The sequence below is a fragment of the Ranitomeya imitator genome, chromosome 1 (genome assembly GCF_032444005.1).
Source record: "Ranitomeya imitator isolate aRanImi1 chromosome 1, aRanImi1.pri, whole genome shotgun sequence".
Taxonomy (NCBI): domain Eukaryota; kingdom Metazoa; phylum Chordata; class Amphibia; order Anura; family Dendrobatidae; genus Ranitomeya; species Ranitomeya imitator.
The window spans coordinates 243,153,351-243,178,584 of NC_091282.1; the positions used below are offsets into that span (position 1 = coordinate 243,153,351).

The window sequence follows — 25,234 nt, forward strand, 5'->3', positions numbered from 1 at the left end:
CACTATGGTGAAGACCAAAGAGCTGTCAAAGGACACCAGAAACAAAATTGTAGCCCTGCACCAGGCTGGGAAGACTGAATCTGCAATAGCCAACCAGCTTGGAGTGAAGAAATCAACAGTGGGAGCAATAATTAGAAAATGGAAGACATACAAGACCACTGATAATCTCCCTCGATCTGGGGCTCCACGCAAAATCCCACCCCGTGGGGTCAGAATGATCACAAGAACGGTGAGCAAAAATCCCAGAACCACGCGGGGGGACCTAGTGAATGAACTGCAGAGAGCTGGGACCAATGTAACAAGGCCTACCATAAGTAACACACTACGCCACCATGGACTCAGATCCTGCAGTGCCAGACGTGTCCCACTGCTTAAGCCAGTACATGTCCGGGCCCGTCTGAAGTTTGCTAGAGAGCATTTGGATGATCCAGAGGAGTTTTGGGAGAATGTCCTATGGTCTGATTAAACCAAACTGGAACTGTTTGGTAGAAACACAACTTGTCGTGTTTGGAGGAAAAAGAATACTGAGTTGCATCCATCAAACACCATACCTACTGTAAAGCATAGTGGTGGAAACATCATGCTTTGGGGCTGTTTCTCTGCAAAGGGGCCAGGACGACTGATCCAGGTACATGAAAGAATGAATGGGGCCATGTATCGTGAGATTTTGAGTGCAAACCTCCTTCCATCAGCAAGGGCATTGAAGATGAAACGTGGCTGGGTCTTTCAACATGACAATGATCCAAAGCACACCGTCAGGGCAACGAAGGAGTGGCTTCGTAAGAAGCATTTCAAGGTCCTGGAGTGGCCTAGCCAGTCTCCAGATCTCTACCCTATAGAAAACCTTTGGAGGGAGTTGAAAGTCCGTGTTGCCAAGCGAAAAGCCAAAAACATCACTGCTCTAGAGGAGATCTGCATGGAGGAATGGGCCAACATACCAACAACAGTGTGTGGCAACCTTGTCAAGACTTACAGAAAACGTTTGACCTCTGTCATTGCCAATAAAGGATATATTACAAAGTATTGAGATGAAATTTTGTTTCTGACCAAATACTTATTTTCCACCATAATATGCAAATAAAATGTTAAAAAAACAGACAATGTGATTTTCTGGATTTTTTTTTTCTCAGTTTGTCTCCCATAGTTGAGGTCTACCTATGATGTAAATTACAGACGCCTCTCATCTTTTTAAGTGGTGGAACTTGCACTATTGCTGACTGACTAAATACTTTTTTGCCCCACTGTATATATATATTTGGAGTCAGCCTACACTGCTGCATCTGCCCCTGACGAAGCCACTTTTGTGGCGATACACGTTGGGCTCTTCATGCCCCCCGGACCTCTGGTTTGCATACATGTATTGTGGTCATGTTCCAAAGGGAATCTGTCACCCCAAAATTCGCCTATAAACTAAGGCCACCAGCATCAGGGGCTTATCTACAGCATTCTGTAATGTAGGAGATGAGCCCCCGATGTATCCTGAAAGATGAGAAAAACAGGTTATATTGTACTCACCCAGGGGTGGTCCCTCTGCTGTCCATTCTGATGGGCTTTGCGGTCGGGGTCCGGCACCTCCCATCTTCTTACGATGACGTCCTCTTCTTGTCTTCTGCTGCGGCTCCTGCGCAGGTGTACTTTATCTGCCCTGCAGTGCGCAGGTGTCTGGCCTCTCTGACCTTTCCTGGCACCTGCGCACTGCAGTACTTTGCTCTGCCCTCAGGGCAGACAAAATACACCTGCGCCGGAGCCGCAGCGTGAAGACAAGAAGAGGACGTCATCATATGAAGATAGGAGGCACCGGACCGGACCGCGACACCCATCGGACCGAACCGCAGTGGGACCGCCCCTGGGTGAGTATAATCTAACCTCGTTTTCTCATCTTTCAGGATACATCGGGGGCTTATCTACAGCATTACAGAATGCTGTAGATAAGCCCCTGAGGCCGGTGACCGCAGTTTATAGGCCAATTTTGAGGTGACAGATTCCCTTTTAAGCTTTGCTATTTTTATTATTGACGGCTATTTGTAGCATCTGGTTACTGAGCTTAGTCTCCATTTAACCCTTTGGAGAATCAGTCTACAAAGGTTTTTTGCTTGGATATATCAGGTTCCAAATCATTGATCTTTGCTTGATTAGGATTATTCCATCTATAGGAACATGCCAATAAGTTAGCAACCATGCTTCTTTTTCCATTTCAGGTATTGGTACATTTTGGTACTTTTATATAACTATTAATGGTTTCTTATTATATGAGCCATTTATGTAGGCATTGTTGCCTTCTCTAATCAAGCTACAAGGCGTTCCACTGCAAATCTATATTCTGGGCCAAACCCCACTAATGTAATGATTTGGTTTTTTTTTTTAACCTCTTAAGGCCTGGAGCATTCTGAGCTCCCACTGCTGACACCATATTATCCAGTGCAATGGATCACAGCCTGTTGGGATATTAATGTGATAAATCGCTCCAGTACAGCGGGTTATCTACTCTAGCACTTTGTCCACTTTAGGCTACGTTCACATTAGCGTCATGCGACGCAGCGTCGCCGACGCACGACAACGCATGCGTCATGCGCCCCTATCTTTATCATTGGGGACGCATGCGTTGCGTTGTCGTGCGTTTTCGGTAAAACGCACAACGCATGCGTCGTTTCACCGCACATGGGTGGCGTCGGAGACGCTACCATGTTGCATTTTTGTAGCGTCCAAAAAACGCGCGCGCCGCACTTGCGTCGCACTTGCGTCGTCAATGCGTTACAATTTCCCATTGAAACGTATTGACAACGCACTTGCGTCGCGGGTGTGCGTCGTGCGTGCGTTGTACGACGCATGCGTCGTTAGATAAAATGAAACAAAAAAGTGTCTAGACAGTGTCTAGACAGTGCAAACAGTGAGAAAAACATCCCCCATATATAAAGAAAATGTTGGATTGTTTGTCACTTCTGCTGCAGCATCTTGAGGCAAGACACCAGAGGCACATCTCCAGAACATCTAGAGGCATCACACCAGAACCCCAGACGACTTCTACTATTCATCCGCTGTCCAGAGATGTAAGTATAGAATGATTCTGTGCATTTTCTCCATGTTTTTTTAAATTATTTTTGCAAGTTGTGTATTATATTCTGCACTGTGGTTAAAGATATTGTGGTATTTTTAGTCTGGTTGTGATGTATGGCGTTGTATAGTATGGCGTTTCATTGTCTGCGGCCTTGATTATTGTTCTTTCCAGGATAGATTTTTCGTTTCCATTTTTTGGTTTGGTGGTGTTTTTTGTATTCAGTTGTGCTGTTTTATTCTTGCGTTATATGATGGCGTTTAATAGTCTCCGGCCCTGTCGGTTTTATTGTTAAGTATGGTAGTATAGAATGATTCTGCGCCCTTTTATTACATTTATTAATTTTTTATTGCAAGTTGTGTATTATGTTCAGCACTGTGGTTGTGTAAAGACATCGTTGTATGTTTATGGTTGTGATGTATGGCGTTGTATGGCCTTTTATTGTCTCCGGCCCTGTCGGTTTTATTGTTAAGTATGGTAGTATAGAATGATTCTGCGCCCTTTTATTAAATGTAATAATTTATATTGCAAGTTGTGTATTATGTTCAGCACTGTGGTTGTGTAAAGACATTGTTGTATGTTTTCTGGTTGTGCTGTATGGCGTTGTATGGCCCTTTTATTGTATCCGTCCCTGTCGGTTTTATTGTAAAGTATGGTGTGTTATTAATGTTTCTGCCCTTAATTTTTGGGGGTTGTTAATTTTTTACTTTCAAAAAAATATTGTGTTTTTTGTGTTGCTCCGTGCATACTGTACTTTGGAAAAAAAACAAAACCTTTTGGGATTACTACATAGGGTCTGTTGTAGATTAGTTTTCTTATCTTTAGGCTTTTGTACTCTGGCATTGGGTTGTCTCTGCCATTGTTTCTTTAATTTAATCAATGTGGCAGTGTTGTTTGCTCAGCGTTAGTTCAGTTGGAGTGCAATGTTCTTTGTGGTTTAAATGAGTTTTTTTTTTTTTTATATATTGCTGGATTGTGCATAGGAGCATAGGATCAATGTTATTTTGTTCTTTATTTCAGAATTGCATTAGTCATGGCCAGCGGCAGCGATTCCAGCCACACCCCACCGCTGAGGAGTCCGGTGAGTACATGATCTACTATTGCTTACTATATTCGCTGTCATTTGTAGTTGGTTCACTCAACTTTTTGGTAAACTATTTTGCAGGCTTCTTCAAGTGAGGAGGAGAACCAGGAGGAACAGAGGGAGCAGCAGCAGGGACCACGGGGCCAAGATGTGGTTGCAGGACGGAGAGTAAGTATTTATTTCAAACCTATTCATTTTTTTTGTTTAATTTTTTTGTTTTTGCGGTTATGGGGGGTGGTGGGAGGTTGTGGTGTTGTGTGTAGTAGGTGGCGGTGGAGGAGGTAGGGACAATTTTTTTTATCTTTCAAACATTAATATTTTCCATTTTTTCTAGGTTTCACAACGGGCCCTGGATGAACCACTCGATATTGACATGATGGTGGCATCCATTGAAGCACGGGGCCCGTTGTGGGACAGCCGTGACCCCCGGCACGCGGACCAGGGCATATTGCGGCGTCTGTGGAAAGAGGTGGCACAATCGCTGTGGGATGGCTTCGACAGCGCTTCACCCAAGGCCAAAGCTAGTTTCCGTAAGTATTTACAAAATGCTGCTGTGACCCATCATGCCAGGATTACACAACCGTCTGTGATGTCTTCTATTGGGATTGCACACGGTTGCGTAATCGTTTTCAATATATTATCTAAAACCTTTTTTATTTTTTTCAATTTATACACAGTTAAACAATTGAAGACCAGATGGCGCTCCATGAAGGACCGCTTCAGGAGGGGCCTGAAAAAGGAGGGACAGACTCGTAGTGGTGCTGCCGCTTCAAGGACCTCGGTGTACAAGTACAACCGTATACTGCAGTTCTTGCGACCGGTCCTTGAAAGCAGAGAGTAAGTATAGTACCTATGCACACACCTAGTTTTTACAACATGCATATTCACATACAACATTCCAGCCACGTAGCTTATTGCCCAGCCATTTATTTTGGCAAGTACCAAGTATAGAAAGGAAGAAAAAAAGGCAAGTTCACCGAGGTGTGAAAAGGACAAAATACATACTTTTATCCTCTTCAATCATAAGCAGAGGATGAAACATCAGCACAATACAATAGACACTATCTACGCGTTTCAGGAGACAGGGAACATCAGACCTGAAACGCGTAGATAGTGTTTTTATTGTATTGTGCAGATGTTTCATCCTCTGCTTCTGATTGAAGTGAATAAAGTATTTTGTTTTTACTTTTCACGCCTCGTTGACCTAGAATTTTTTATTCATTTCTGGTCTTCTCACACTTGACACAGCGGCTCCGTGCTCCGAGCCTTCTGGGATTACTACAATGTTGAGCTTGACTTACTAGCAATTTCACTGAAATCTGAAGTATACAGAACACAGAAAAATAGTAGATTGGCCATGCCCAGCCAATATTTCATAGTGGAGTAGTATAGTGCCTATCCAGGTGTATCCCCGATTTTTTATACACAAAAAAGTAAAATATAATAGATACGGCATACATTCCACTGCAAAGCAGGTTATGTTCCCATGGTTGCTCAGCTCGCAGGACCTGTGATGACGTCTCGGTCACATGACCGTGACGTCATGGCAGTTCCAACGTAAGCATAATTGTCTGGCGTTGCAAACCACAACCATGGGTGACTATTGTGAATTAAATAAATACCTTTTTTTTAATATTGATGGTGCATATGCAGTGTCAATATTAAAAATAGGTTAATATTAATGGCGGCAATGGATACCTGGCGGTAAAGTTAATTAATGACGCATGTGAAATGTGATATTTAGTATACTAATGGTTTCCTTATGTTTTCACAGAACACACAGCAGCACCCGCGAGACTGTCCGACCCTCTGGAGCGGTCCTTTGTGAAGCGCCATCTGAACAGTCGCAGCCATCCCACAGCGAGAGCAGGTCTGCACCACCACAATCTGGCGAACCGGCAGCCGGTCCATCAGATGTTCCCCTGGCCGAGGCCTCTGTCGCTCCTTCCTTTGGGTCTTCCCGACAGCGTCAGCGGGCCTCGGACAGGGCTTTTCATGCCCGAATTTTTACATCTGAGCACCGTATTTCAGAATGGTTTCAAGGCGCTGTGCGATAAAATGTGCAATATCGAACGGCGTCTTGAAAACATCGAAACGGATCTCTCGAGGCCGGCCAAACATTTTTTTACTGCCATTCACAACGGCATGGTTGAACATCTTACGCCGGAACTCCAGATTTCGGTCATGCAGGGCTGCAACAATGTATATGTCAGTGCTCTGCAGCAGGCTCGGGTCTTGCAGTCAGCGACAAATATGCCCGCAGTACCATCGCTGGCTGCCATGACTCCGACTCCTGCTGCAGAGCACCACCACAGAGCTCCGCGTGCCGAGGGCCACCGCCACCGCCACCACAGAACAGAGCCCCAAATTTCAGAGCCTGACAGGCCTTCAAGGGGACACAGACGGGAAGCCGACCCACACCCAGAGGGAGAGAGGAGGAAAAAGAAGAAGAAGACGACAAGTACTACGACCTTGGCTATAGCTGCTCCCAAAAGTACCACCAGAAGACACCCCGGGTCGACCCGGAGCACACCAAGTACCCAGGCTGGGTCTACACGGAGTACACCCAGTACCCAGCCTGGGTCTACAAGGAGTACACCATCACAGCCTGGGTCTACCCGGAGCCGGAGTAGCCAGCCAAGGACACTGGTCGTCCCTCCTCCTCCCTCACCTCCTGCTTTGCTAGTCACGCCACCATCCACTGGCTGGATTGATGTCAGCATCCCGTCTAGTGTCATAGAGTATGCTGCTTCCTCCCCCTCGTCCTCCTCCTCGGTCTCCTCAACACCCCCAAAAAGTGTGGGATATCAATCCCCTTTAATTGCGGATGTTGGTACCCCCTAATAACATTTCCCAATTTTTTTTTTTTTGTACCCTAAATAAATGTTATTTTTTTTTTAAAAATTAGTTTTTATTGTCTCAAATAAAGTTTGCACCAAATCACTCCTTGCGCCGTATACACAAATCTTGTCTTTGTAACACCTGATGTGCAATGTCTGACAATATTTATCAATTTGTTTTTTTCATTGTTTTATAGGGCTGTCGCTCATTGTACTCAGATGTTACAATCACAAACAGCATTGCTCAATATGTCAAGTTTAAAATGTACCATCACACAACAATTTCAGTATAAAGTTGTTTTTTGTGTGTAACCAACGTTATCTTTTCTGAAATCGTAAAACGATTGAGCCCCTGCTGTGAGTTTTTTGGTGTCAGCGAATGATTTGGAATTTTTTTGGGTAACTGATCAGACGCTGTCATTGTTGGATCGGCGAGTTTAGACCGATCCAGCGATGTCTTTGTTTTAAACAAGGGAATATTGGGTGACTAGCGCACTGTTTTAAACACTCAAATAAAAAGTGAACAATACCCCACAAATATAAAAAGGTGTCTACCACGTCCCTCGCCGTCATCTTTCCGCACTGACACTGTGATTCCCGCCCGTAAAGCTGAGCACACCGTTGACTTAATAATAAACGCTGTGCTGTGCTTTAGGGCTGCCACAGTACGGGAAGTTGACGGCGATGGACGTTTCATACACCGGAGTGTAAGGGTTTTTTGTATTTTTTAAAATTACATTTACAATGGTAAACATCGTGAGTGTGGCAAAGCGCTTCATAACATTACCCAGATTACACGGGACTTGCTCTTTTTTGGTCGCTGGAGAGCTATCTGTGTGACAGCTCTCCAGCAACCACGCGACAACAAAACAACGATCTCGGTCCAGTTGTATCACTGGTCGGTATCGTTGGATAATAGTTTTGTTAATGTACCTTAAGATTATTGGTCAGGTGAGGTGGAAGCAATGTTCACAGTGTCGCCACTATTTGACTCTGGACGAATTCTAGCATCCTGAGTACAATAGTGTTAACTCTGTAGAGTTTTGCAAACATGATCGTCTCCCTCCTTGTCAAGCCTGGTTCCATATGCAAATAGTCTGCAGGATTAAAAATGGTTGACAAGGTGGGAGCCGATTATGTTATACGTCAAAACTATGGAACACACAAATTTTGTGTGACACACATTACTTTCAATAAAATTGGATTTTACAATTCTATTACTATGGAAAAACGTATGGGAGATTTGTTTGGTGAAAACAGAAAGGCACAAGAACTTTATTTCAAAACACAACGTATTATACAATCAGGGGACATTTTAACAATAACCATACATAGTATGGTTAAATGACATGGACTCCACAGTGTTTACATGACATCATAATAACACGAAGAATTAAACCATTTGATCTTGCCATGAAACACGGCCAACATCAGAAACAAAGTATGCAGCAAATTGGTCCCTCATATGAGCAATCTCCAAAGTTGTCCGCAGAGGATGAGCTTGATAATCAGGCAATGGATTTGGTATGGGTTCATCGAGTTCCACGTTGACTCTCTCTTTATCAATAATAAAATTGTGGAGAACCACACACGCCTTCACCACCTCATCCACTGTCTCAATTTTCAAATTTATGGCGGATCCTAAGATACGCCATTTGGAGACCAGGATGCCAAAGGCGCACTCCACAGTTCTTCTGGCCCTGGACAGTCTGTAATTAAATATAGTTTTGGTGCGGTCCAACCCACGACTTGAGTACGGTTTAAGTTGGTTGCCACTCATTTGAAAAGCCTCATCCCCAACCACAACAAATGGCAGGGCCGGGCCGTCGGTGTTGGGAAGAGGTCGTGGATGGGGGAAATTAAAATTGTTATTGTACAATCTTCGGCCCATATCAGACTCCTTAAATGTCCGTGAATCATTAGCACGACCAAACGCTCCAATGTCCACAGCGAGAAACCTGCAGTCCGCACCTGCAATTGCCATCAGCACGGTGGAAAAGTATTTTTTATAATTAAAAAAAAGAGATCCACTTCTTGAAGGCTTGGTAATCCTAATGTGCTTCCCATCCACGGCTCCAATACAGTTAGGGAAAGAACACACTTGTTCAAATTTTTGGGCGTTGGCAAGCCATATTTCTCTTGTAGGGATGGGTAAAAATTCCTCCCGGAGGTTGTCCCACAATGCGCGGCATGTGTCGGCAATAATACCCGACAGTGTTGAGACTCCAATCCTAAACTGGAAATGCAGTGATCTCAATGTCTCTCCGGTAGCCAGGAAACTGACAAGAAGAAAAATAAATAAATATAATTAATAAAATTGTTATGAAAGAATTTTTCATTTTTAATAACAATCCCCCCACCCCACAAAACAAAAACACGTTACTTTAAAAAATGGCAAGAACATATAAATCCTTCACATTCCATTACGTACCGTAGAGTCACCAGCAGACGTTCCTCAGGGGAAATCGATTTACGGTGCTGCGGTTCCTTCCACCAGACGCAGCAGATATCGGAAGCTGTCTTTTGACATCCTGGTGTATTCAAAGTATTTGTCCTGGTTCTCATTTAATTCGCCAAACAGACAATGGTAGGCTCCACGACTCTCTCGGACTTCCACTATAGGGTGTAGCCAAAACCGCCGACGACTCCTTCTCCGTAGTTTGTCTCTTTTCCTCTGTTCATGACAGGCAATAGCATAAGCAATAGCAAGGGCTAATTCCAGCTGAAAATTGAGGTAGATACTCTCCATGGGACGATCCATCTTGATGCTCTATGGTTGGAAATAATCTATGCCGGGGTATATATACCACTATTACATTAATACCCACCCCCATCTACCCATTGGTGGCATTATCGATTGTCTAGACACTAGAACCACCCTCTTCTATTCATTGGTGGTGTTATCTAGTGTCTAGACACTAAATTGTGTGTAAAGATCTAATCAGTGTTTGACAACGCATGCGTCGTAAAACGCTGCGTTTTTATGTAAAAACGCAACAAAAACGCACAAAAAACGCTGCGTTTTACGACGCATCCGTCCGACGCTTGCGTCAAAAAAGGTGCGTTTTTGCGTGCGTTTCCGATGCGTCGTGCGTTGCGTCGGCGACGCTGCGTCGCATGACGCTAATGTGAACGTAGCCTTATTGATGTATTTTGGTGCTGCCATGTGCAGGGGGGGTCGGACCCCATCATGGGGTCTGCAAAATGTGTTTGTTTTTAAATGTTTTAATATTTGTAGTGTTTTTTTTGGTTGATTTCTACAATAAAATCTAATTTGTTCTCCACCAGAAAGCGGTGGTCCCTCCATAGAGCATGTTTCTGTCAGGTAGATCCTCTTGGTTGCGGATACTGGCTGACACATCTCGTACTCTGTGCTAACAGCCCACTCGCGTTCTTTCCCCGGGCCCTGTGTCTCTGGGCGGACGCGGTGCGGAGCTCTGGCCGCAATCACTACCACAGGAGGCCGTGACCCCAGCGGAGGTGAGCAGCAGCCATCACATCGCTGCACTGTCCCTTTAACGCCGCCGTACGCTTCCTGCCGCGCATGCGCCCTTAGGTTCTGCGCTTGTCATCATGGCGGCGCGGGGCCATGTGCAGGACCCTAACGACAGACGGCTGAGACCGATTTACGGTGAGTGTCCGGGGCTCGTGAGGCGGGGTGCCGGGCGCTAACGTAATGTGAGGCGAAACTACACGTCGGGCTGGTGATAGAAACAGAGGAAAACCGGGAGCTCACGTGAGAGCTGGGCCTGGCACCGGGATGAATGGCTGCTAGGACGGCGGAGAGCGCTCCGGTAACCGGGGCCAGGAGTGAACACCGGGCGGTATAGTCCCAGTGTGCCGCCCTGTACTGTGTGTGTATATATATATATATATATATATATATATATATATATATTGTTAGCCTCTTCCCAGGGAGGTGCAGGCTGTGGTAATACCTCATATAGGGGCTCATGAGTGATTTGGTGGCTCTGGCATGGCAGCCGTGATGTGGCCCTGTGGTGCCAGTATGGCAGGTGGTGCTGTATTCTAGCACATTATTACGTGGGCTGATATATCCCGGTGGGCGCTGTATTCTAGCACATTATTACGTGGGCTGATATACCCCGGTGGGCGCTGTATTCTAGCACATTATTACGTGGGCTGATATATCCCGGTGGGCGCTGTATTCTAGCACATTATTACGTGGGCTGATATATCCCGGTGGGCGCTGTATTCTAGCACATTATTACGTGGGCTGATATACCCCGGTGGGCGCTGTATTCTAGCACATTATTACGTGGGCTGATATACCCCGGTGGGCGCTGTATTCTAGCACATTATTACGTGGGCTGATATATCCCGGTGGGCGCTGTATTCTAGCACATTATTACGTGGGCTGATATACCCCGGTGGGCGCTGTATTCTAGCACATTATTACGTGGGCTGATATACCCCGGTGGGCGCTGTATTCTAGCACATTATTACGTGGGCTGATATACCCCGGTGGGCGCTGTATTCTAGCACATTATTACGTGGGCTGATATATCCCGGTGGGCGCTGTATTCTAGCACATTATTACGTGGGCTGATATACCCCGGTGGGCGCTGTATTCTAGCACATTATTACGTGGGCTGATATACCCCGGTGGGCGCTGTATTCTAGCACATTATTACGTGGGCTGATATACCCCGGTGGGCGCTGTATTCTAGCACATTATTACGTGGGCTGATATATCCCGGTGGGCGCTGTATTCTAGCACATTATTACGTGGGCTGATATACCCCGGTGGGCGCTGTATTCTAGCACATTATTACGTGGGCTGATATACCCCGGTGGGCGCTGTATTCTAGCACATTATTACGTGGGCTGATATATCCCGGTGGGCGCTGTATTCTAGCACATTATTACGTGGGCTGATATACCCCGGTGGGCGCTGTATTCTAGCACATTATTACGTGGGCTGATATACCCCGGTGGGCGCTGTATTCTAGCACATTATTACGTGGGCTGATATACTCCGGTGGGCGCTGTATTCTAGCACATTATTACGTGGGCTGATATATCCCGGTGGGCGCTGTATTCTAGCACATTATTACGTGGGCTGATATACCCCGGTGGGCGCTGTATTCTAGCACATTATTACGTGGGCTGATATACCCCGGTGGGCGCTGTATTCTAGCACATTATTACGTGGGCTGATATACCCCGGTGGGCGCTGTATTCTAGCACATTATTACGTGGGCTGATATACCCCGGTGGGCGCTGTATTCTAGCACATTATTACGTGGGCTGATATATCCCGGTGGGCGCTGTATTCTAGCACATTATTACGTGGGCTGATATATCCCGGTGGGCGCTGTATTCTAGCACATTATTACGTGGGCTGATATACCCCGGTGGGCGCTGTATTCTAGCACATTATTACGTGGGCTGATATACCCCGGTGGGCGCTGTATTCTAGCACATTATTACGTGGGCTGATATATCCCGGTGGGCGCTGTATTCTAGCACATTATTACGTGGGCTGATATATCCCGGTGGGCGCTGTATTCTAGCACATTATTACGTGGGCTGATATACCCCGGTGGGCGCTGTATTCTAGCACATTATTACGTGGGCTGATATACCCCGGTGGGCGCTGTATTCTAGCACATTATTACGTGGGCTGATATATCCCGGTGGGCGCTGTATTCTAGCACATTATTACGTGGGCTGATATACCCCGGTGGGCGCTGTATTCTAGCACATTATTACGTGGGCTGATATACCCCGGTGGGCGCTGTATTCTAGCACATTATTACGTGGGCTGATATACTCCGGTGGGCGCTGTATTCTAGCACATTATTACGTGGGCTGATATATCCCGGTGGGCGCTGTATTCTAGCACATTATTACGTGGGCTGATATACCCCGGTGGGCGCTGTATTCTAGCACATTATTACGTGGGCTGATATACCCCGGTGGGCGCTGTATTCTAGCACATTATTACGTGGGCTGATATACCCCGGTGGGCGCTGTATTCTAGCACATTATTACGTGGGCTGATATACCCCGGTGGGCGCTGTATTCTAGCACATTATTACGTGGGCTGATATATCCCGGTGGGCGCTGTATTCTAGCACATTATTACGTGGGCTGATATATCCCGGTGGGCGCTGTATTCTAGCACATTATTACGTGGGCTGATATACCCCGGTGGGCGCTGTATTCTAGCACATTATTACGTGGGCTGATATACCCCGGTGGGCGCTGTATTCTAGCACATTATTACGTGGGCTGATATATCCCGGTGGGCGCTGTATTCTAGCACATTATTACGTGGGCTGATATATCCCGGTGGGCGCTGTATTCTAGCACATTATTGCGTGGGCTGATATACCCCGGTGGGCGCTGTATTCTAGCACATTATTACGTGGGCTGATATACCCCGGTGGGCGCTGTATTCTAGCACATTATTACGTGGGCTGATATATCCCGGTGGGCGCTGTATTCTAGCACATTATTACGTGGGCTGATATACCCCGGTGGGCGCTGTATTCTAGCACATTATTACGTGGGCTGATATACCCCGGTGGGCGCTGTATTCTAGCACATTATTACGTGGGCTGATATACCCCGGTGGGCGCTGTATTCTAGCACATTATTACGTGGGCTGATATACCCCGGTGGGCGCTGTATTCTAGCACATTATTACGTGGGCTGATATATCCCGGTGGGCGCTGTATTCTAGCACATTATTACGTGGGCTGATATACCCCGGTGGGCGCTGTATTCTAGCACATTATTACGTGGGCTGATATACCCCGGTGGGCGCTGTATTCTAGCACATTATTACGTGGGCTGATATACCCCGGTGGGCGCTGTATTCTAGCACATTATTACGTGGGCTGATATATCCCGGTGGGCGCTGTATTCTAGCACATTATTACGTGGGCTGATATATCCCGGTGGGCGCTGTATTCTAGCACATTATTACGTGGGCTGATATATCCCGGTGGGCGCTGTATTCTAGCACATTATTACGTGGGCTGATATACCCCGGTGGGCGCTGTATTCTAGCACATTATTACGTGGGCTGATATACCCCGGTGGGCGCTGTATTCTAGCACATTATTACGTGGGCTGATATATCCCGGTGGGCGCTGTATTCTAGCACATTATTACGTGGGCTGATATACTCCGGTGGGCGCTGTATTCTAGCACATTATTACGTGGGCTGATATATCCCGGTGGGCGCTGTATTCTAGCACATTATTACGTGGGCTGATATACCCCGGTGGGCGCTGTATTCTAGCACATTATTACGTGGGCTGATATATCCCGGTGGGCGCTGTATTCTAGCACATTATTACGTGGGCTGATATATCCCGGTGGGCGCTGTATTCTAGCACATTATTACGTGGGCTGATATACCCCGGTGGGCGCTGTATTCTAGCACATTATTACGTGGGCTGATATACCCCGGTGGGCGCTGTATTCTAGCACATTATTACGTGGGCTGATATATCCCGGTGGGCGCTGTATTCTAGCACATTATTACGTGGGCTGATATACTCCGGTGGGCGCTCTATTCTAGCACATTATTACGTGGGCTGATATATCCCGGTGGGCGCTGTATTCTAGCACATTATTACGTGGGCTGATATACCCCGGTGGGCGCTGGTGACATTAGCCACTCTCTCCTTTTTCTGGCTGGTCAGTGCAGACTGTGACGTTGCAACCTATTCCCAGGACTGGCGGATATATCGGGCTGTGAGGCGGCAGTGCGAGTATCACCAGTCTCCCATCCATGGAATCTGGGGAGAACGTTGCGCTTTTGTTACGATTACAAAGACCCCGGCAGTATGACAGCGTCCGGTGATTCGAGGGTGGCCTGTATTGTGGCCTCTAAATGCAACCAGTGCCAGTGGGACTTGTAGTTTTCGGGGCTATTACTTTTTTTTCCCATATGAAAGTGCAGAGCGATGGTAGAAGTATCACTAGGTAAGCTCCACACATAATTATAGCCATAAATCAAATGTCCACACCGTCATTCCCACCTAAATGTGTATTTAGAGAAGCTGTCCTCTACTGGGACAATTTCTTCTCAAACTCCTCACTTGGCTGACATAAAATAATTTAGCCTGTACTCGCCTCCCGTGCTGGTGCCATTCCCGCCCGTGTTAGCGGCTCCCGTGTGGTTGTTGTGACATGTGACTCTGGCATCCAATCAGCACTGGCGTCACTGTCCTCTCCTGTCGAATTGAGCATGACAAGGAAATCCAAGATCAGCTGCAGCCCCCAGACTTCCCCCTTCATGTTCGATGTCTCGAAGGTGGAGACAGTGATGCCAGCTCTGATTGAGCCCACCACGCCGCACCTGATGAAGACCTCGGTCCGGAGCCAAAAACCAGTCTGTGAATTTGAATCCGAAATAAGATATTTTTTTTTTGCTACCGTATCCTCCACGGCGTCATTGGCAGCACACCGACACAACCCTTATGTTTTTAGGATAGATGCCTGTTCTGTTGTTGGTTTACTTTTTCGGACCAAGAGTCTGCAAAAACAAAACGAAAAACTGTCCAATTTTGATCCCATTCCTGGATCCCACTTGCTAATGCAAGGCTATGGGTCTGTGGACATTTGGGAGCGCTCTCGGGGGGCATTGTGTGCAGTCTGTTTTTCCTGACCGGTGGAAGAAGCTTGATAAACCTCCAATCAGTTCTTTTTTTTTTTTTACTTTTTTTTTTCAAGGACGTGATAAAATGCTGATGGTAAAAATTGATACTCTGACCAGGGCTGTGGAGTTGGTAAGCCAAACCTCCGACTCCTCAATTTCCATGACTATGACTCTGACCAAATACCGCTGAAAATCCGATCCAAGATTCTGCTGACAATCAGTCTGTTTTTCGTGTATGAGATAAAATACATTGTCCATCTCACTGAGGCTTTACTATAACTCTTACGAACGTCGCAATGTAAAGAAAAGGCGTTTATAGTGGTAGGTGCTGCAAAATGTAGCTCATTTGTGTTCCCAGTTGCCCTCTTACTCATGTAGCATTTTTCTGTTTCATTTTTGACAGTTTGATCATTTCCACCCATGATAGAATTACTGTCGGCCTGTGCTTCCACCTTGTTTGAAGCGGTGTCATTGAGTAGACTAATGGCCGTATGATGGGGGATTTGCCAACATTTGTTACCAGCATGTTCTATATTGAGAACAACAAGGCTCATCCTCTCTCGCAGAACAGGTGTTGCTGTGCAGCCACTTATGGCAAGTGTTCAGCTCTCCATACATAGTAGTTGCTGAGCAGACAGGCGGCCACATTGCCGCTCTTCCACTTGTTTATCTAACACTAATGCTGCACGTTACGAAGATCCATTTCCACACACAGATTGTGTAAAATTCAATGTTTGCTCACCTATTTATTGCCGTCCCTTGTCTTTTTACATTCCCTAATGGAGGAACCACCACTGATTATTTTTAGATTCCCATTTTATTGCCAGTCGTTTCGTCTTCTCTCGGCTATTTACATCACACAACTGTCATGGACTCTCTAGTTTGCAGATGAATTTGATCAATTATCTGCTTGTGTGCATGGGCCCTAAAGGGATTTTCTGTCTTGTGTGTGTGTGTGTGTGTATATGTGTGTATATATAAGCCAAACTTAAAATCTTTGGCGCTGTCACTCTTTTTTTTTTGTTGCCCCGATGGTCTCAGGTAGCATTATGTTTTTTGGTCGTCTGACCACCATAGCTCTGTTGTTGGCTGCAGCGATCGAGTGACTAGAACAGGTGAGTATCAGATGGTATCGTGTTCAGTCACTACCTCTGATCGGACTCTTCCTCCATCGTTTATCCTTGTGATAACTCTTCCAACTTCCATGCCTCTGTTGTTTAAAGGGAACCTGTCGGGATATCACACCCCTCCCCTAACTACGACCATATGTATAAAGGCCATTTAATGCTTATTGAATGTTTACCTTGCTTGTATAATTTAATGTGGAAGTTTTGGAGAAATCCAGCATTTACGTTTTAGCTGTGAACACTGCTCTTCTACTCCCTGCCTGCCAACAGCCTCCAGTCTTTCACTGATGGGTCTGTCTCTGTCTGTGATCTGCCTCCACTGCCTGAGACTTAGTGCAAGCACAGTCAGTGCCCGCGTGTGCCTCCTTGGGGCAAGAGCCAGACTATCAACATGTGCATGCGCCTCCTTGTTTGAGGTGGCAACTTCAAGCAATGACTGTGCCTGCGCAAAATCCCAAACAAGAGGAGGCAGATCAGAGACGAGTGACCTGTTGGTGAAAGGCTGGAGGCCGTCTACTGACGGGGAATAGAGGAGAGGCAGGAGAGCTGTTAGTACAGTGCCCCCTTGTGGCTAGAAGATAAATGCTGGATTTCTCTAAAACTTCCAAATGAAATTTTACAAATGAAGTACACCTTTGACGATTGACCGACAGCTATCTATTGTTTATGGGCTTGCTTTTTGCCGGCTTCACACATCTGGGTACAGACCAAAATATACATACTGGTCGTGGGCCTCCTGATCAGAATCCAACAGCAGCCTCATAGCCATAGGCTTGTGATGAGTTTGCGGTCTGTACCCAGACACAGATGTCATGCCTGCCTATACACAGACGGCAGTGATTAAACCCACTATCGTGACTGCTGTGCTCAGGATGAGCGGAGATTTTACTGGATATAAGTTAGACTGAATTGTGTCCCATAAACCTATATCTTCCTCTCCTTTCCTGACATTTCCATGCTGACAGGTCCCCTCTGACAGAAGGCTGCTGTCGTGTTTATTTCACAGATTAAGGTATCTTTAGAGGTATAATAAATGCAGCCTTAGGCGGATAAATACTGTATTATTATATCTCCTTCTAAATGTGTCTTGCATGGAAACGCTCCCTCGCTGATGTCTCGTCATCATTAGATATAAACCTGCAGGTAGACAGTGTGTGCCTATGAAGTGGTAGTGCCCGATACGTGCCCACCCTTCTCTCTGCTGTTAGTTGCTCATGGCTTAGTGCCACGGGTGACTGTGTGCAGTAGGCGCAGTTCTTGGCTAATCAATGGCTAGGAGCCAGCAATGTTCCCAGCTTGATAGCGCACATTACTCATGGTATCTGGGTTGTACATTTTAATGAAGGATGAACTGGGGAAATGCAAGCAGTGATAAATATCTCATGAGTTTCCTCTGAAGGAATTTCTGCCCCTGAGATCTGCTATTCTTTGATTTTGGCCCACCGAGAAATTTACTAACCAAAATGTGCCTGACCTCTGCTCCAGTTGCACCGAAAAACTGATGTCCATGCTTTCCGTCAGCTTATTAATGTGTGCAGAGCTGCGTTCACACATCCGCGTGGTACTTCCTAGTGTTGTCCTCACTGAGCCATAGTTTCTTTCAGCCGTACACGCATCAGTTTTACACTTGATTTGTGTTTCTGCTCTGTGAGAATCGGAGCATGTTCTGTTCTCATCCCTTTTGTGGATCAGGCTCGGTCATAACTGTCTATGGGGATACGAAAAAATCGATGAACCTGGGAAGACAGACTTTGTACATGTGAGCTGATGTTAATATTATGGGAAGGAGCCAGTAGCCATAAAGGTTCCCAGGCTATTATCAGTTCACAGCTGTTTGCTTAGACTTTATTGGCTAGTTTACAGGGGGACCCCAGAAAAAAATTGACATGGGGTCCCAATATAAAATCTAACCAGCAAAGGCTAGGCAGAAAGCTGTGGGCTGATATTAGTAGCCTAGGAATGGACCATGGATATTGCCCCCAGGTTAAAAACACAGCTCTCAGCCACCCCAGAAAAGGCGCTTCTATAAGATGTGCCAAATCTGGCACTTAGCCTCGCTCTTCCCACTTGCCCTGTAGCGGTGGCAATTGGGGTTCATATTTGTGGCATTGTCACCTTTTGTATTGTTAGGTGACATCTATAAGACACCTATCCATTAGTAACTCCATAGTGATATTGTATAAAAACACAGACACCCAGAATAAAGTCCTTTATTTGAAATAATGGCACAGACTCCTTTAATGAGTCTTAATATCTATTGACGCCAACGTCTCCTGCAACAAAAATAAAATAATAAACCACAAAATTCCTCACCTGTCTGCAGAGAAGATAATCAATAATGTCCCATGACGATCCTGATGACTTTGAGAACAGTCACTGATGTGACTGCTCTCAAAGACAGCCGGGGATATACTGAAGGGAAGTAATCATTCCCTCAGTGTATCTATGAGCTGCCGTGAGAAAGTTCTCACACAGTGGTGCTGTAAGTGAGAGCAATGGAGCTGATCAGCTGAGTGATACGCTGCGGGGGCATATTTCCGTCGGCCGGGTAGAGTAGTCACATCTCGTGAGATCGCCGGGGGACACTCAGGATTAGGTGGACTTTAGCGGACAGGTGAGTATATGGTGGTTTATGTTACATTTCTTTCTAGGAGACGAGGGCATCGGGGATTTTGTTAGGTGAGTATAATGGGTTCTTTCTAGTGATGAGCGAATATACTCGTTACTCGAGATTTCCCGAGCATGCTCGGGTGTCCTCCGAGTATATTTTTTAGTGCTCGGAGATTGTTTTCATCGCCTCGCTGAATGATTTACAGCTATTAGCCAGCATAAGTACATGTGTGGGTTGCCTGGTTGCTAGGGAATCCCCACATGTAATCAAGCTGGCTAGTAGCTGTAAATCATTCAGCTGCGGCGAAGAAAACTAAATCTCCGAGCACTTACAAATACTCGAAAATCTCGAGTAACGAGTATAATATTTGCTCATCACTAGTTCTTTATTTGAATATCTAATTATTTTACTTTTTTTTTTTTTTTTTTACACTGTGGGCACAGGCGCCAGCTGATCAGACTGGCTGCCATCACTGTTATTAGCAACAGCATACGTAGCCCGATGGGAGCAGTAGTCTCCTCAGCCCATCCCTGCTGACCTGTGGTCACAGCTGCGGGTCAGTCACAGCTGCGGGGTCACGCTGACATCTGACAGCATGACCCCGCAGCGCTCTTACAGGCGGTCTTACCAGCTGTAGCGTTACTGCCGATAAGAACCACCGCACCAGTGTTTCCCACACTCACACAAATGGCAGCATGATAAACACCATAGGAAGCCCATAAAAATGCTAACAAAAACTCAGCAAATCCGCAAACATTTTTATACCTGCTCAATTGAAGTCAATGGGTCAAAAATGCGCAGAAACGCTCAAAGAATTGACATGCTGCAGAAAAAAAATGCACTGTATTACTTAGGGAAGTTTACTGATCATGTGCGAAACACTTCAGGATTGCATAAGGATTCCATAGCGGTTTTGGCCCATTTCCTTGTGGAAGAAAACGCTATGAAAAGCATCAAAAATGCGCTGTGTGCACACAACCTTAGATTTTTTATTTTTTTTGCTGCTCAACCTTTTTGATCTCAGTGGGGAAAAGGCAGTAAAAATTGAGAAATCGACATTCTATGGGGGCAAAAAAAAAAAGCACTAGGTCAAAAAATGTAAAGAACAAAAACGCAACATGTGAATGATTTTTGAAAACTCATTCATTTTGCTGCTACTGTAAAACAGTGTTTTTTGTTAATGCTACATATGAACAAGCCCATAGTCGTAGGCTGTTGGACAGTCTAATGCTAACAGAGCAAGGGGAGAAAGAAAAAGCAGCAGCTGCCGAGCCATCATCTTCTTAGCGCTGGATCATATTCATCAGGGTTTGTCAGCTTTTACATTTACATGTGCAAAGAAAAACTGTAGGTAAAACCCCCCAGACCCTGAGTGTCATGTGATGCCCGAGTTTACCAGTCCACAGATTTGATTTTGATCTGTAATTTGGATCAGAACTGGTCTGCTTCTCTTTTTGACTCTGCGAGAAATGTGGACACGTGAACAAATCTAGATCATAATGGTAATCGCAGAAGCTGTCCATGAAACAGATGTCATGAATGAGGCCTTGCAATCAGTTTAGAGTGATTACTTTCTGCTGCTTCCCTGAGTTTTTTTTTTTCTTTTTCTTTTTAATTGTTTTTTTTTGTTTTCCATTTGAGGAATTTGGTTACAGGATATTTTTTTTTCTTTGTGCTGGCTTATTACCCTGTGAGGCACACTCCTTTGGTAAATACCATAAAAAGGCCCATATTTCTGGAATTGTATGAGGATTAAAAAAAGTGGAATAAATATGCAGGGGAGCAGTGGAAACGATAGCGGTACCGCATATACTCGAGTATAAGCCGGCCCCCCTAATTTTGCCACAAAAAACTGGGAAAACTTATTGACTCGAGTATAAGCCTAGGGTGGCAAATGGAGCAGCTATCGGTTAATGTCAAAAATAAAAATAGAAACCAATAAAAGTAAAATTAATTGAGAAATCAGTAGGTTAAAGGGAACCTGTCACCCCGTTTTTTCAGATTGAGATATAAATACTGTTAAATAGGGCCTGCGCTGTGCGTTACTATAGTGTATGTAGTGTACCCTGATTCCCCACCTACGCTGCGCAATACATTACCAAAGTCGCCGTTTTCGCCTGTCAATCAGGCTGGTCAGGTCGGGTGGGCGTGTTCACAGCGCTGTTTCTTCCTCAGCTTTACGTTGGTGGCGTAGTGGTGTGCGCACGTTGAGGTGACTAATCCACTGTGGGCACGTGAACAAGGAGCGCGCGATCTGCGCTATCACCCCCTGTCATCGGTGGGGGCGGCCATCTTCCTGGGGCCGCGCGTGCGCAGATGTAGTGCTCTGCTGCACGGGGCTTCAGGAAAATGGCCGCGGGATGCCGCGCGTGCGCACAAGAGATCGCGGCGGCCATTTTCCCAAAGCCGAGATGCAAATTCGGCTTTGGGAAAATGGCCGCCGCGATCTCTTGTGCGCACGCGCGGCATCCCGCGGCCATTTTCCTGAAGCCCCGTGCAGCAGAGCACTACATCTGCGCACGCGCGGCCCCAGGAAGATGGCCGCCCCCACCGATGACAGGGGGTGATAGCGCAGATCGCGCGCTCCTTGTTCACGTGCCCACAGTGGATTAGTCACCTCAACGTGCGCACACCACTACGCCACCAACGTAAAGCTGAGGAAGAAACAGCGTTGTGAACACGCCCACCCGACCTGACCAGCCTGATTGACAGGCGAAAACGGCGACTTTGGTAATGTATTGCGCAGCGTAGGTGGGGAATCAGGGTACACTACATACACTATAGTAACGCACAGCGCAGGCCCTATTTAACAGTATTTATATCTCAATCTGAAAAAACGGGGTGACAGGTTCCCTTTAAGTGTTTTTGAATGTCCATATTGAATCAGGAGCCCCATATAATGCTCCATACAGTTCAATATTGCCCCATAGATGCTCCATATAAAGCTGTGCCCCATATACAATGCTCTGCACCGTTCATTATTGCCCCATAGCTGTGCCATATAGTGCTCTGCACTGTTCATTATTGCCCCATAGCTGTGCCATATAGTGCTCTGCACCGTTCATTATTGCCCCATTGATGTACCATAGAAAGCTGTGCCATTGCTGCTGCAATAAAAAATAAAAAGAAAAAAAAGCCATACTCACCTCTCTTGCTTGCAGCTCCCGGCGTCTCGTCCCGGCGTCTCTCTGCACTGACTGATCAGGCAGAGGGCGGCGTGCACACTATATGCGTCATCGCACCCTCTGACCTGCACAGTCAGAGTGGAGAGACGCCGGGAAGATGGAGCGACGCCCGGCGTGTGGAACGGGGATAGGTGAATATGCGATACTTACCTGGTCCCGGCGTCCCCCTCCTTCCCCCGGACAGCTGTCTTCGGAGCCGCAGCTTCTTCCTCTATCAACGGTCGCTGTTACCGCTCATTAGAGAAATGAATATGCGGCTCCACCCCTATGGGAGTGGAGTCCATATTCATTTTTCTAATGAGCGGTCCCACGTGACCGCTGAAGAGGGGAAGAACTGCAGCACCCGAAGACCGTGGGACGGCAGGGGGAGCGCCAGGATCGCCGGGACTAGGTAAGTATGCCTCAGCGCCCTCTCCCCCCTCACCCGCCGACCCTGCCACCCACCGTGACTCGAGTATAAGCCGAGAGGGGCACTTTCAGCCCAAAAATTTGGGCTGAAAATCTCGGTTTATACTCGAGTATATACGGTATTTCGTTGTTACACTGGCCATAAATTCTGCTGGGTCTGGCCTCGTTCTTATTATGGGGACTGTCCTTTTTGTCCTCTAGTTGGGTTTCGGAGCTACATTCCCTCCCTTGTTACTAACGTCTCGGCTATTATATACTGATATATACTATTTTGGTCTCCGTTTCCCATTGCTGTGCGATCAGGTTATATCCACTGTTCAGTACTAGGGGAACATTTTGCTATAAACATGACCTAAATGTTTTATATATGCCTGCTCCAAAAAGAGATATTTTATCATGAGATTATGGCTCTTGCATCTACACTCAGTGGCTTGTGAAAGTATTCACACCCTTAGCTTTTCACCAATATTGTTACTTTTACAACCTATGTTTAAATAGTGTTGTAATCCAATTTGTGTGTGATGCATCAGAGCTAAATAGTCTAAGCTGAAGTGAGAAAAATATAGGCATAAGTTAAACTTTTGGGATCAAATAACTGCAAATTGTCATGTGTATTTGTATTCATCTCTTTTGCAATTAAAATTTCTGATGCCAGTAATTTCCTTTCTAATTCAGATGCTTAGTGACAGGAAGTCCCCCTGTGTGCAATCTAAGGGTCACCTGTCTCAGTACATACACACCTTTTCTAAAAGGCCACAGAGGTTGCATCACCATTAAACCCTTCACGCCTCAGCCCTTTTTCGTTTTTGTTTTGCGCTCCCCTTCTTCCCAGAGCCATAACTTTATTTTTCCGTCAATATGGCCATGTGAGGGCTTGTTTTTTGCGGAACGAGTTGTACTTTTGAACAACACCATTGGTTTCACAATATTGTGTACTCAAAAATGGGGAATGAAATTGCAAGTGCGGTGAAATTGCAAAAAAGTGCAATTCCACAACTGTGTTTTGGATTTTTTTTTCTTTACTATGTTCACCAGTTGCTAAAACTGACCATTATGATTCTCCAGGTCATTACAAGTTCATACATACCAAAAATTGTATAGTTTGGATTTTTTTCACCGTTAACCCCTTCCCGACCTGTGACACAGCGTATGCGTCATGAAAGTCGGTGCCAATCCGACCTGTGACGCATATGCTGTGTCACAGAAAGATCGCGTCCCTGCAGGCCGGGTGAAAGGGTTAACTCCCATTTCGCCCGATCTGCAGGGACAGGGGGAGTGGTAGTTTAGCCCAGGGGGGGTGGCTTCACCCCCTCGTGGCTACGATCGCTCTGATTGGCTGTTGAAAGTGAAACTGCCAATCAGAGCGATTTGTAATATTTCACCTAAAAAAATGGTGAAATATTACAATCCAGCCATGGCCGATGCTGCAATATCATCGGCCATGGCTGGAAATACTAATGTGCCCCCACCCCACCCCACCGATCGCCCCCCCAGCCCCCCGATCTGTGGCCCGCTCCCCTCCGTCCTGTGCTCCGCTCCCCCGTCCTCCTGCCCGCTCCCCCCGTGCTCCAATCACACCCCCCCGTGCTCCAATCAAACCCCCCCGCACTCCGATCCCCCCCCGTGCTCCGAACCACCCCCCCTGCACACCGATCCACCCCCCCTGCACACCGATCCACCCGCCCGCACACCGATCACTCTCCCCCATGCTCCGATCCCTCCCCCCCCGTGCTCCGACGCCCCCCCGTGCCCTGATCTCCCCCCCTGTGCCCTGATCTCCCCCCCTTATACTTACCGATCCTGGCGGGGTCCCGTCCGTCTTCTTCCCCGAGCGCCGCCATGTTCCAAAATGGCGGGCGCATGCGCAGTGCGCCCGCCGAATCTGCCGGCCGGCAGATTCGTTCCAATGTGAATTTTGATCACTGTGATATAATCTATCACAGTGGTCAAAATAAAAAAACAGTAAATGACCCCCCCCATTTGTCCCCCATAGATAGGGACAATAATAAAATAAAGAATTTTTTTTTTTTTTCACTAAGGTTGGAGTTAGAACTAGGGTTAGGGTTAGGGTTAGGGGTAGGGTTAGGGGTAGGGGTAGGGTTAGGGGTAGGGTTAGGGTTAGGGGTAGGGGTAGGGTTAGGGGTAGGGTTAGGGGTAGGGTTAGGGGTAGGGTTAGGGGTAGGGGTAGGGTTAGGGGTAGGGTTAGGGTTAGGGGTAGGGTTAGGGTTTCGGTATGTGCACACGTATTCTGGTCCTCTGCGGATTTTTCCGCAGCGGATTTGATAA

The 25,234-nt window shown here is 46.4% G+C and overlaps 2 protein-coding genes and 1 long non-coding RNA gene across 3 annotated transcripts in view; 2 read left to right on the forward strand and 1 right to left on the reverse strand.

Annotated features, from left to right (window-relative positions):
- Positions 1-2,876: 2,876 nt before the first annotated feature.
- Positions 2,877-4,271, forward strand: LOC138657704 (uncharacterized). The gene is made up of 3 exons (XR_011317145.1): positions 2,877-3,047; positions 4,073-4,133; positions 4,218-4,271. It is a non-coding gene; the product is annotated as an uncharacterized lncRNA (long non-coding RNA).
- A 3,955-nt stretch (positions 4,272-8,226) lies between these two features.
- On the reverse strand, positions 8,227-10,489 carry LOC138657705 (uncharacterized). Its single transcript, XM_069745401.1, has 2 exons — positions 9,408-10,489; positions 8,227-9,255 (listed from the first exon to the last, which is right to left on the reverse strand). Exons 1-2 carry the CDS (start codon positions 9,539-9,541, stop codon positions 8,370-8,372), a joined length of 1,020 nt encoding a protein of 339 aa, XP_069601502.1. The 5' UTR covers positions 9,542-10,489; the 3' UTR covers positions 8,227-8,369.
- A 43-nt stretch (positions 10,490-10,532) lies between these two features.
- NAA25 (N-alpha-acetyltransferase 25, NatB auxiliary subunit) overlaps positions 10,533-25,234 on the forward strand; it is a 117,996-nt gene continuing 103,294 nt past the window's right edge. The window contains exon 1 of the mRNA XM_069754820.1: positions 10,533-10,607. Coding sequence (XP_069610921.1) covers positions 10,550-10,607 — 58 coding nt within the window. The 5' untranslated portion in view covers positions 10,533-10,549. The remainder of the gene's footprint in view (positions 10,608-25,234) is intronic.